Consider the following 12,522-nt stretch of genomic DNA (forward strand, 5'->3'; position numbering starts at 1 on the left):
AAAAAAATTATATATATATATATATATATATATTTAAAATCCTTTACAAATATTTTTTGCCCTACATATATTTCAGTCAAAGAAAATACAATCATGTGAACTTTAACACAAATAATTTTAACACATGTAACATATAACACATTTGGATAAAATCAGCAAGCAACATACTTTACAATGTTCAAAAAATACTATAACAATATATAAATAATAATAATGAATAATCATTATAAATCTAGTAGGCTATTCACATTTGCATTTAGTCTAAATGTAGGCAATAATTGTAACATTGGAAATGTATTTTCTTGCCCATTTTGAAATATATTTTGGTATATGAAGGTTAAAACAGGTTATTTCAAGTTAAAAAAATATATTTAATTGAACTTCACATCATATTTGCCCAGAAAAATATATATTTGCTATATAGGAGATGACAAATAAGAAAAAATCCATCAGTTTTAATGAAACTGTTGTTTTCTTTGATCCAGGTATTCAGAAGCGGTATGTTTGTGCCAACTTTGGTGAACAGGGCATCACCGTTGGCTGCTGGGACACCTATAGACATGACATTGATTGTCAGTGGATCGATATCACAGATATCAAACCAGGAGACTATATTTTCCAGGTAGCGTTTTAACTAAAGTGGAAAAAAAAATATTGCGTTATACAAGAAAATACTATTTCAAAATTCTATCTTTAATTCATTAGTTATTTTTTGCTAAATTTTCTAACAATTTCTGAGTGAAAATTGTTTCTACGCCAGACATCCGGAATTTGAATTTTTCTGACATTATTCTGTCACACAGGTTGTAATCAATCCTTACTATGACGTAGCCGAATCAGATTATACCAACAACGTTATGAAGTGCAAGTGCCGCTATGATGGATACAGGATATGGACGTACCACTGTCATACAGGTGAGTTGCAGAAAAAAAAACTGTATTGAAATTCTACCAGGACAGTTTAAAAGCCATTAGAAGTGAATACTACCGCCTCTACCACTTTCCAGGTGGCTCGCGGAGTTCAGACATGGATGAGTACCCTGCAATGAGCAACCAGCTGCACTTCAGATAGGACAGAGTGAGGAAGGACAAAGGCTCTCGGTGGAGGACGCTGCAGGCTGTCACTCAGACTATTCAAATATGATTGACCACTAGAGAGACTCCAGCACTTCGAAGGCAGAGACCGCTGCTCTTTTAGGTTGAAATACAGCATGTTCTTTCACGGTCCTCGCTATATCAAACTTGCTTTGAGCAGAAACTATTTAAATTCCTAAATTGTACTGTACTTGCTGCATTCATTTTTGGTGCTTGAACTGCTTATTTGTTGGTTGTTGTGGTTACAAACCCATGCTGTAATGTTCAAACTGGGATCTTAATATTAAGTTTTCAGTTCTTTCTGCATTATAACTTAAATTCACAAAGCCTGCAATTTCATGAACTCAGCCCCACTAGCGGCTGTCAAACTCTTGTGGTTTCTTCATCAAGCATGTCAAGTAATTTATTGTGTTCAGTCAGGGATTATGTTTTGTCAGGTTTTGTGTATGCAATGTGAAACTGTAACAATTTGTTTTTTTGGCCAATTTGTGAAGCATCTACCCTCCGTTTTATGAGGGTACTTATGACCAGTTCAATGGTTTTCATATATGCAATGTGTTTATGACTGAACAACACATTTGGTCAAACCATTGCATTTTCTACAATAAAAGCAATTCATGTATGTTATTTGGAGGATGGTGTTTATGTGAACCTGACAACCCATGTTAAACCCAATTAAAGACGTGGCACCAAAACATTTCATTAAAACAGGTTGAGGTATCAAACAATTTTAAAGCATCGTAGTGCAGAAATAAGTCAGTTTTTTAACAAATCAACTCCGCCATACAAGTCAAATAAATAATAACGGTAGCAAACAGAATTATCTACATTTAGTTGTACATCTAATAATACTATTGCATTTTAAACAAAACATTTAATGTTTCAAAAATGTAATTTAGACTCCATTCCCATCTCAAATTACACAAGCTGAACATGAAAACAACATTGACAAACAACACAGCTAAACACAGTCTTCTTAATTTAATCATTAGATTCAATATGATTGATATGACAGGAAATCCAATGAGCAAAAGAGCTTATTTGTATTAAATAAGATTTAAGTTAATAAAAATGATCTATTTACAATGGCTGGACCAGATGCTGAGCTTGTTAGCATGAAGAAACAGAGCAAGGAAAAAAAACAAACAAGGCTGTTTCCTGCTAAAGAAGAAAAAACCAAAGTCCTCTGAATGCTTACCAAAACTCACATCAAATGCTCACTTAACATACTACAGGCTTGTTTCCTAAAATAGTACAGAACTCAACCAATTAAAACTTGGGAGACCACATATATTTCATGTGTTTGAGCATTTCGAACATCCTGTGCAGCTAAATAACACTTTACAGCATCTCCTTTCCCAGTCTGAGTGGTGCAGTAATGTCAAGGACATTTGTTCTTTTCCCAGTACAGTTTTAACTGAAGGACAGTCTGACTGGGACGAGGAACTTTATTTATTCAGTTGAAGTTGTTTCTCATTTCTTAGGTTGAAATACAGCATGTTCTTTCACGGTCCTCGCTATATCAAACTTGCTTTGAGCAGAAACTATTTAAATTCCTAAATTGTACTGTACTTGCTGCATTCATTTTTGGTGCTTGAACTGCTTATTTGTTGGTTGTTGTGGTTACAAACCCATGCTGTAATGTTCAAACTGGGATCTTAATATTAAGTTTTCAGTTCTTTCTGCATTATAACTTAAATTCACAAAGCCTGCAATTTCATGAACTCAGCCCCACTAGCGGCTGTCAAACTCTTGTGGTTTCTTCATCAAGCATGTCAAGTAATTTATTGTGTTCAGTCAGGGATTATGTTTTGTCAGGTTTTGTGTATGCAATGTGAAACTGTAATAATTTGTTGCAATTTTGTGAAGCATCTACCCTCTGTTTTATGAGGGGATCTATGACCAGTTCAATGGTTTCCAGATATACAATGTGTTTATGACTGAACAACACATTTGGTCAAACCATTGCATTTTCTACAATAAAAGCAATTCATGTATGTTATTTGGAGGATGGTGTTTATGTGAACCTGACAACCCATGTTAAACCCAATTAAAGACGTGGCACCAAAACATTTCATTAAAACAGGTTGAGGTATCAAACAATTTTAAAGCATCGTAGTGCAGAAATAAGTCAGTTTTTTAACAAATCAACTCCGCCATACAAGTCAAATAAATAATAACGGTAGCAAACAGAATTATCTACATTTAGTTGTACATCTAATAATACTATTGCATTTTAAACAAAACATTTAATGTTTCAAAAATGTAATTTAGACTCCATTCCCATCTCAAATTACACAAGCTGAACATGAAAACAACATTGACAAACAACACAGCTAAACACAGTCTTCTTAATTTAATCATTAGATTCAATATGATTGATATGACAGGAAATCCAATGAGCAAAAGAGCTTATTTGTATTAAATAAGATTTAAGTTAATAAAAATGATCTATTTACAATGGCTGGACCAGATGCTGAGCTTGTTAGCATGAAGAAACAGAGCAAGGAAAAAAAACAAACAAGGCTGTTTCCTGCTAAAGAAGAAAAAACCAAAGTCCTCTGAATGCTTACCAAAACTCACATCAAATGCTCACTTAACATACTACAGGCTTGTTTCCTAAAATAGTACAGAACTCAACCAATTAAAACTTGGGAGACCACATATATTTCATGTGTTTGAGCATTTCGAACATCCTGTGCAGCTAAATAACACTTTACAGCATCTCCTTTCCCAGTCTGAGTGGTGCAGTAATGTCAAGGACATTTGTTCTTTTCCCAGTACAGTTTTAACTGAAGGACAGTCTGACTGGGACGAGGAACTTTATTTATTCAGTTGAAGTTGTTTCTCATTTCAAAGCGTCTCCCCCTCAAGCCCAGCGCTCTGGTCACCATCCTGCGAGCCACCGCTGTGTCCGTCCGCGGCCTTTCCTTCACCGGCTGAATGAACTCTGTAGGGCGACATCAACATACTTGTTCAAAATGAGTATATTACTGATATTATACAGATCAGTAACATGACATTTGTATGAATCTATTTATTCAAAAATACATAGAATCCAAAATATACATAAAATGACCGAAAACGTTCTTTTAAAGGGATAGTTCACCCAAAGAAGAAGAAAATTCTGTTACTCACCCTTATGTCGTTCTAAACCCGTAAGACCTTCGTTCATCTTCGGAACACAAATTAAGATATTTTTGATGAAATCCGAGAGCTTTCTGACCCTGTGTAGACAGCAACACAACTGAAATGTTGTAAGACCTAGAAACATAGTAAGGACTTCGGTAAAATAGTCCATAGGCGTGTTTCCATTACCCTTCAAATTGCGCAAATTGAAATTGCGAATTGAAAATACGCCTAATGGAAACGCGTCAATTTCGCAAAAACGTTTTTACGTTCGCATGAGGGGGGTTTTTCAGGCAATGCGAAAAAGGAATAATTTGTAAAACTGCAATGGAAACTGCTTTTTCGCATTTACAGGTCACATGGCATATGTAAAAAGTCATATGATCATTCTTCAATGTACTATAACCTCCAAGAAACACATCATACGTGGCCGCTCTCCAGTATAAGGGGCTTTCCCTACCATTAATGCTTAGAGTAGACAATTTACACTGCACACGTCTGCGGTGCAGTGTGGCTCTGATACGGCCACAATGCTTGTGTTTATTCCAGAATCCAGCCGCTCCACGCACATTTCTGAAGTGTCTCTCTTTGCTGCTTCTGTAAAGATACACGCATATGCCTCCTTTGAATAAATACAGCCAAAATCCGTCAAAATCCCACCAAAATCCGTTGCTATGACTTATCGCGAGAGGCAAAAGGTTACGTTTTAGTCGCATAACATTGGTTAATGGAAACGCCGTCATTTCGCAATACTTTTTTATCGTCATTTATAAAATATCGCCAAAGTTTTGCACAAATCTGTAATGGAAACGCGCCTACTGTGACATCAGTGGCTGAACCCCAATTTTATGAAGCAACGAGAATAGTTTTTGTGCGCAAAGAAAACAAATGACGACTTCAATAAACAATTATTTTTTTATTCTCGCCATTACGGAGAGTACCGCGACGCATGCATTCTGCGTTGTTTATGTGCAGAGGTACTCTCGATAATGGCAGAAGATGTGATTTGGAGAAGAATTGTTGAATAAAGTCATTATTTTTGTTTTCTTTGCGCACAAAGTATTCTCGCAGCTTCGAAAGTTATGGTTGAACCACTGAAGTCACATGAACTATTTTACCGAAGTCCTTACTACGGTCTGGGAACATTTCAGTTGCATTGCTGTCTATGCAGGGTCCGAAAGCTCTCGGATTTCATCAAAAAAAATCTTAATTTCTAAATTTTTAAAATCTTAATTGTGTTCTGAAGGTGAACGAAGGTCTTACGGGTTTGGATCGACATGATGGTGAGTTATTAATGACAGAATTTTCATTTTTGGGTGAACTATCCCTAACTTAATATAGCACCTGAAATAAACACGTGTCACGGTTTCCACAAACATATTAAGCAGCAAAACTGTTCTCAAAAATGATAATAAATCATGTGACACTTAAGACTAGAGTAATGACCATCACAGAAATAAGTTTAATTTAAAAATATTTTTTTAAATATAAATGTTATTTCATATTGTAATAATATTTCACATTACTACTGTTTTACTGTATTCTTTTGATTAAATAAATGCAGCCTTGGTGAGCATTTTCAAACTTTCAAAGGCTTTCAAACGCATTAAAAAAAACGTATCGACCTCAAACTCCACGACCTTATGACCTTACTTTTCACTTGATTGTTACACCACTTCAGTTTTAGAATCCTTACATAATATTTTCCTTAAAAAAGTAAAAAAAAAAAAAAAAAGGTATTCAAACCAGATTTTTTTTATCGTGGACACACCAAGTCTTCTAAAGTGAAACCTTCTTTCTGAAAGGCGTCTTTTCTGTACCTGCACGTCTGGTTGCTTTCCACTTTGCTTTCTGGCTCCCCTCTAGCAGCGCGCGGGTCTTCAGTATGGGATGTTTGAGGGACAGTGCCTGCGTAGCTGAACAGAGATAAAAAGATGCGTTTGTCAAACATATGAATATAAAGAATAATCCTTCTTGATACACGAATGAAAAAAATGCTGGCTAATGAAACGATACCTGCCGACTGCCTTGAAAACACTCCGAGAGCATGAGTGTTATCCACCCACTTGATCTTCATCCCCCCTTCACTGGAAACAGAAGCAGATCGGTGTCACTTTATAGATCTGTATCACTACTTTTTGTCAGAATATAGAGGTGACATATCACCTATAGTCAGCAAAGGCATCAAGCAGGTCGTCTGTTTTAAACATGGCAGGAAAGTCGTAGATCTCAATGACGTGGCCGAACTCCTGTGGGTCCAGCCAGATGTTTGCATAGGCGGGGAAATCAATGCAGGTGTTGAGTATGGTGATGTCCCCATGTTTTAGCTTGGCTTTGACCTAATAACCAAGAAGAATGAAGGACAGTGTGTGAGAACAGACAGAATAAAGATGACTGGAAATATGGTAAGAGATGCATTAGCTCTCATTCAATTACTGCGCATACAAACGTTTTCACAATCAAGTGATCAATAAGTTTTGTACTAATATTTATTCTAAATTGAGGATATTTAATCTCTATACTACTGTATTTTCCAGAATATAAGTCCTGTTATATTATCATCTGAATGTACTGAAATTTCTATACTGCATCATTAAGCAGGCAAAACATAACTTTTGGATTTGTGCTGAATAAGAGAGGTAGCCAAGTGAGCCAAAGTTTTGTTTTTGCTTTAAATAAATCTGTTTAGGTTTGGCATTTACAGTAAATATTGTTTATAATTAATGCCACTATAATTTGTGTTTGTTTTATACTAATTTTATGTAATTTTTTAGTTAAAGTTTTAGTAATTTTGTTGTTTGGTATTCATTTTTATTTATTTTAGCACAATTAAGAAAAAATAAATAAATGTTTTATTTCGAGAAAATTTTTTTTTTAATTATACATTGCAATTATTTTAATAATAAATTAATTATTATTTAAGTTTCTAAATTTTAAATTCTAATCTGCTATTATTTGAATAACTTCAAATAATCCATGCAATTATTAGCGAATGAGACCCATTAAGTTACAATACCTCCGACAGCAAACTTTCATCAACGTCCTGCTGCTGGAGTGTGGCATCAGTGGGAAGGGCCTTGTTGTTGGCACAATTTTCATCTGTTTCGTCATCTAATGTCAGAGATGTGAAGAAAGTCACAGTCTGGTCCCAGGCTGGAGGCCACGGTGACGGGCCCGACCTCGAAAGCTGCACAAACTCCTCATCGCCCAGTGACTGGCCAGTGCTGTCCACCTCTGGCTTCTGATTGGCTGCAAAAGGTTCCTTAGCAACGGCAGAGGAGGATTCCACAGATGATTCCTTGAGATTCGGTTGTTCCAGATCTATCTTATGTCTCATAACACGCGGAACGTAAATAGCCTTGTCTGGCCGTCTGGCTCTCCGTCTGTTGTTGAAGCTGGTCTCCAGTGAGCGTGTGTTGCTGTTGGTCTCCATGTCTCTGTCCCAACTGCGCGCTCGCTCATTGGATCTGCCCTTCGCATCTATCTGGTCTTCTTCTGGCAACCTGTCCGATGCACCACACAAAAATTGTAGTTAGTAACGTAATCCATTACATCACACATTTTAGGTAATACAATCGGAGTACTTTTTTAGTTTTAGATTACTTTTGACCTAACTAATGTTTATCGCATTGAATTTAACTTAGGGTTGCAAAAAGGCAGAACATTTCTGAAACTTTCCAGAAATTTAAGGAACTTTCTGGGATTTTTTGGACACTTTTGGGAATTTACGGAAACTTTGGAAAGTTTCTGCCCCTTTGCAACCCTAATTTACATAGGACATTCTTCTACCATATTGATAGTAAAATACAAAGAGAAAGTTAATATATTTCAATCGATTGTTAATTAACAACGTGAAGCGCATTTAAAAAAATCAAATCGCGAAATGGGCTTTAATGAAAAGCTTATAATTAACTAAATAGTAAAACAACGTAAAATTAAAATCATTTTAAAATAACAACAATCAAAATTAAACACTTTTACTAAAAATATGAAATATTTTATTTGTTCGCTTGCCTTGTGACCATTAACCAACGTCAGAGAACAGTGAACATGCAAATATATTACTTAATTATCAACTCTTATTACCTTAAAATCTCAGGTAGTACTTCAAGTAAATGTATTCTTGGCTGACAAAAAAAAAGTTTGGGAATCCCTGCATTAAATGTAAATAAGAAAAAACATGAATTTTTTAATTTTACTGTGTTTGAAAGACAAAAGCCTTACAAAGACATAGTAATACATGGTTAAATAACCCACTGAGTGATAATTCAAATAAAAATTAATGTGCTCATCAGTAATTGATGCAATGCTGAAATGCTGAGAAAACACTTCTTAAAATTGAAATGATTTTTGTAAATCCAGTTGTCAGATGCTGTGTGGACTCTCAAATTTCGGTGTAATAATAGCCATCTGACTAGTGGCTGCTCTTTGTCTGAATGTCGACAAAACTGGAAGACTTTCTGAATGTATACAAGCGGTAGACTATTTGTGACCCTGGACCACAAAACCAGTCATAAGGGTCCATTTTTCGAAATTGAGATTTATACATCATCTGAAAGCCGAATAAATAAGCTTTCCATTGATGTATGGTTTGTTAGAATAGGACAATATTTGGCTGAGATACAACTATTTGAAAATCTGGAATCTGAGGGTGCAAAAAAATCTAAATATTGAGAAAATCGCATTTAAAGTTGTTCAAATGAAGTTCTTAGCAATGCACATTACTAATCAAAAATTATGCATTTTTAAAAATTAATGATTTTTGGCATAAAAGAAAAATCAATCATTTTGACCCATACAATGTATTTTTGGCTATTGCTACAAATATACCCCAGCGACTTAAGACTGGTTTTGTGGTCCAGGGTCACATTTAAGAAAGGACATTTTAAAAGAATCAATAAATTGCTGTTGTGTGAATAATATGTAATCAATATAAAAGTAAGTGTTGTCTGACTACGAATATTTTTCAAATTTAATCACAATTTCTTGATTTTTGGAATCGGATTACGTAATCCAGATTCCGTGTAATCAGTTACCATTCAGCACTGGCACCACAATGATGAGACACTAAAACTCCATGAGTGTGTCATGTGACACGAGCTCTGGCAGCTTTACCTGAGGTCTGAATAGCACACTACGACTCTGCGAGCGCAGCCCTCGCCCACAGAGAAGGTGCTGAGGCTGGGATGATTTGCACTAGTTTGGTGAATCAGGAAGCGAAGTCGGCTCGGGACAGGAGGGAAGAGTAGAACGCTGCAGTTCAGAACATCTCAATTAGACAATATGGCAGGAAGCCCAAAATACACATACATATGAGTGTGATATAAGTACAATTCATTGCCACTGTGTTAGGGTGGTTCTCAAGTCACTGCAGTTGCTAGGATGTTGGGAGTGTTTTTAATGCGTTGCAAAAGGGTATTGTAAGGTAAGGGGTTTTGAATGTTTTTTGTTTTCTGCCATGCAGCTGCTTGAGTATTTGGAGTGCTTTTTGATCTGTTTCTATGTAGTTTTGAGTCTTGTTGTCATGTTGCTATGCAATTTATGAGGTTTCAATTGTTTTGAGTGTGCTACTTTGCCATTCCTAAGAGGTTTTTCAATGATTTTAGCATACTGCTATGCAGTTGCAAGGGTGTTCTGGGTGGCTGTTTATCAGCCAATGTAGTCCTCCTGTCCCTGTATGACTATGAACTGCATGTTCAAATTTCTATCAAGACCAACAGTATTATCAAACATTTCTAATAATGTTGGTGAGCATTATTAATGAAAGCTGCTAGTGTCTCTTCTTCAGAGGTGTGATGAAATTACCTTTTGTGCTCATTTCTCTGTTGAAACACATCCAGCTCCTCCAGGACTGTATGGAGGAATTCAGTCTCTAGTTTGGGGAGGTAACAGCCATTGACACGAGGAAGAGCCAGGGTGTCAGAGGACGAAGATCTTTATCCACAGAGACTTACTGGAGATGCTTTAGTCTCTACACACTTGAGAGAAAAAAGAAATATTAAAGAGCGGATCAGTAACTTACAGGCCAAACACCACTGAGCTTGAGTTCACTGAGGCAAACTAAAGGCACAGATTTTATCATTAATTCACATACAACTGAACCTAAAAGCCATTAAGCCGTTATTTTATTGTCACCTGCTCAAGTTTGAGTCAAATACAAATAGCTAAGTATTATCAGGGGACTTGAATGACATTAAACATCTAAACTCACTTGAACATTAGCTAACTGTACTAGCTTAGCTCGCCACTCCCACTCAATAACATTAAACGCGTTTCAAGACGGGACTGGTTTAGACAAATAAACTCGAAAGAGACCTTTAAACGCGATTAAATCCCAGTCAAAAAGACAACTCTTGATAACAACACTAAATTGAACCGGTGTTCCGGTGAATTCAGTTCCCCTGTTTCCCCCTCACAGCAAGACATTATACAACACTGATAAAAAGATTTATGCAAGAAACAGTTTGAACTGACAACAGTCTGAAATACAAGCTGGAGATGCAATATTAAATGCAAACCATGCCTTTTAAGGATTTATGGCATTTGTGTATAATAAGGATTATATTGCAGACCCCAATAAAAGTACAGTAGTTCAATGGCAAATATAGTCAAATGTAGTGTTAAAACAGCATGGAAGAAAACAAAAACGGTTTTTGCTAGAGGGGAATGGAATAGAACAGTGACTTGAAGTAACTAAACTGATGACATAAAATCTTTAAATATAACAAACTAACTACCAGTCTCAAATTTCCACGTACACAAAACTGAAGCTTCTTCATGAATGTTATGACCGTTTTAACAAGCATTTATTGGAGCAGATTTCTCAAAAACACATTTTTACTATGAGAACACAGTTACAAAAGATTTGAATAATCAAGATGCAACTGTATTGTGACCGAACATTGTGCACTTAATCTATACTTCCCATTCAAGACAAGTATATACAGAAAACAAGAGAAAAGAACGCACTGGAGCTGCAATATAAAATTACATGGCACAACATAGATTTAAAACAACTCAGATTAAGACATCGGAAAGCTGTTAGATGAGGGAAAGCTGGTTTGGAGAGTTTCACCTAGATACATAATATAACCACTCTCTTCCTCTGTCAAAAAAACAAACAAAACATTAATGGATCAATGGTCTGAACTTAAAGGTATGCTATCTACATTTAAAGCAAGGTTCAGGTTCTGAGTCCAGCAGGCCAATCATCACGTTACAAACATGATCCTGCAGGAAAGAAATAAAACAATGCATTATTTCAAGATGATGATGATGATCCAATGCACTAATTATATGGGATATCATCATATTCAGGTCCAAAAGGACTTACCTTTGGTGTGTTTTATCTTGAACCAATACTTCTATCCTCGAAAATAGTGATCTCCACCTTTGAAAACTCAAGTTAAGGAAATAAAGTGTCATAAAAACCCTGCAAGGTTTTTTTTTATATTTTTTTTTAAACCGTTCAAAAGTTTGGGTATGTAAGATTTTTGACAGGATTTTGAAAGGTCTCTTATGCTCACCAAGGCTGAATTTATTTGTTCCAAAATACATTAAAAACAGCAATATTGTGAAATTTTATTACAATTAAATAAAACGTTTTCTATTTGAATATATTTTAAACAGTAATTTATTCGTATGATGCAAAGCTACATTTTCAGCATCATTCCTCCAGTCTTCAGTGTCACATGATAAAGATCTATGGAACATTAAATTTGTATTTGAAATCTTTTGTTACATTAAACATGGTTCGTCACGATACGATATCGATTCCTTTACCCAGCGGTATGATATTTGTCGATACTTCAAAAAATTCTACGATACGATTTCGATACAGGAGAATATCAATCGATATATCAATATTGTTATATTATATACCTATTTTAAACAACCATCTACATTTTTATTAACTCACAAATGCAACCAAAACATATAACATGAACATTTATCTTAAAATTTCACATCCTGTTCCTCAATTAGGACATTCACAACAAAAAATAGGCCTACACTTTTTTTCTTTTTAAATAATAAAGAAAAAGAAATAATTGAAGAAAAAAAAATCAAGTCACACACAAGATCAGTAATCTTAAGATATGACAACAGTCAAGACAGTCTTTCAGGCTTCTGTGCTAAAATATGCAATGTGTAAAATAATGTAAATCCTCATTAGGAAACAACACAAACGAGGTACTCTTGTAGGAAAAAATGCATTAATGTAGAAAAATTTATTTAAAAAATGCAAAAATAAAGCTGTTAAAACTTTATTTGAGATTTTTTTGGCTGCTACTATGGGCT

The 12,522-nt window shown here is 35.3% G+C and overlaps 2 protein-coding genes across 7 annotated transcripts in view; one reads left to right on the top strand and one right to left on the bottom strand.

Moving 5' to 3' along the window:
- The window catches only part of loxl2a (lysyl oxidase-like 2a), a 29,916-nt gene extending 26,732 nt beyond the window's left edge, over nt 1-3,184 (top strand). For 2 of the 3 annotated variants that reach the window (XM_016528540.1, XM_016528539.1), the window contains 3 exons: nt 486-622; nt 804-915; nt 1,008-1,638. In XM_016528540.1, the coding sequence (XP_016384026.1) occupies nt 486-622; nt 804-915; nt 1,008-1,072 (314 nt within the window). In that variant the 3' untranslated portion in view covers nt 1,073-1,638. Of the gene's footprint in view, nt 1-485; nt 623-803; nt 916-1,007; nt 1,639-2,579 lie in introns of those variants that run through there. The other variant, XR_001637639.1, reaches the window with a different exon arrangement.
- On the bottom strand, nt 1,808-10,625 carry LOC107720724 (R3H and coiled-coil domain-containing protein 1-like). 4 transcript variants are annotated; one of them, XM_016528542.1, is made up of 9 exons: nt 10,436-10,613; nt 10,030-10,202; nt 9,340-9,477; nt 7,241-7,727; nt 6,391-6,563; nt 6,241-6,311; nt 6,045-6,140; nt 3,948-4,045; nt 1,808-2,572 (listed from the first exon to the last, which is right to left on the bottom strand). In XM_016528542.1, the coding sequence occupies exons 4-9, from the start codon at nt 7,655-7,657 to the stop codon at nt 2,552-2,554; spliced, it is 876 nt and encodes a 291-aa protein (XP_016384028.1). In that variant the 5' UTR covers nt 7,658-7,727; nt 9,340-9,477; nt 10,030-10,202; nt 10,436-10,613; the 3' UTR covers nt 1,808-2,551. The 4 variants fall into 4 exon arrangements, with proteins under 4 accessions (XP_016384028.1, XP_016384029.1, XP_016384027.1 ...); XM_016528543.1 differs by lacking the exon at nt 1,808-2,572 and having other exon boundaries at nt 3,183-4,045; nt 10,540-10,625; XM_016528541.1 differs by lacking the exon at nt 1,808-2,572 and having other exon boundaries at nt 3,183-4,045; nt 10,436-10,611.
- Between the last annotated feature and the right edge of the window lie 1,897 nt (nt 10,626-12,522).

This window comes from Sinocyclocheilus rhinocerous, unplaced genomic scaffold (genome assembly GCF_001515625.1).
Source record: "Sinocyclocheilus rhinocerous isolate Xijiao unplaced genomic scaffold, SAMN03320098_v1.1 scaffold603, whole genome shotgun sequence".
In the NCBI taxonomy this organism is placed as follows: Eukaryota; Metazoa; Chordata; class Actinopteri; order Cypriniformes; family Cyprinidae; genus Sinocyclocheilus; species Sinocyclocheilus rhinocerous.

What these genes read in the sequence shown, in the direction of transcription:
- LOC107720724 (XM_016528542.1), bottom strand. Translation starts at nt 7,657, where the DNA reads ATGGAGACCAACAGCAACACACGCTCACTGGAGACCAGCTTCAACAAC. An exon ending in ATGAAAGTTTGCTGTCGGAG is followed by an intron (nt 6,564 to 7,240) that starts GTATTGTAACTT and finishes CTTGGTTATTAG; the next exon opens with GTCAAAGCCAAGCTAAAACA. An exon ending in GAAAGCAACCAGACGTGCAG is followed by an intron (nt 4,046 to 6,044) that starts GTACAGAAAAGA and finishes GTCGCCCTACAG; the next exon opens with AGTTCATTCAGCCGGTGAAG.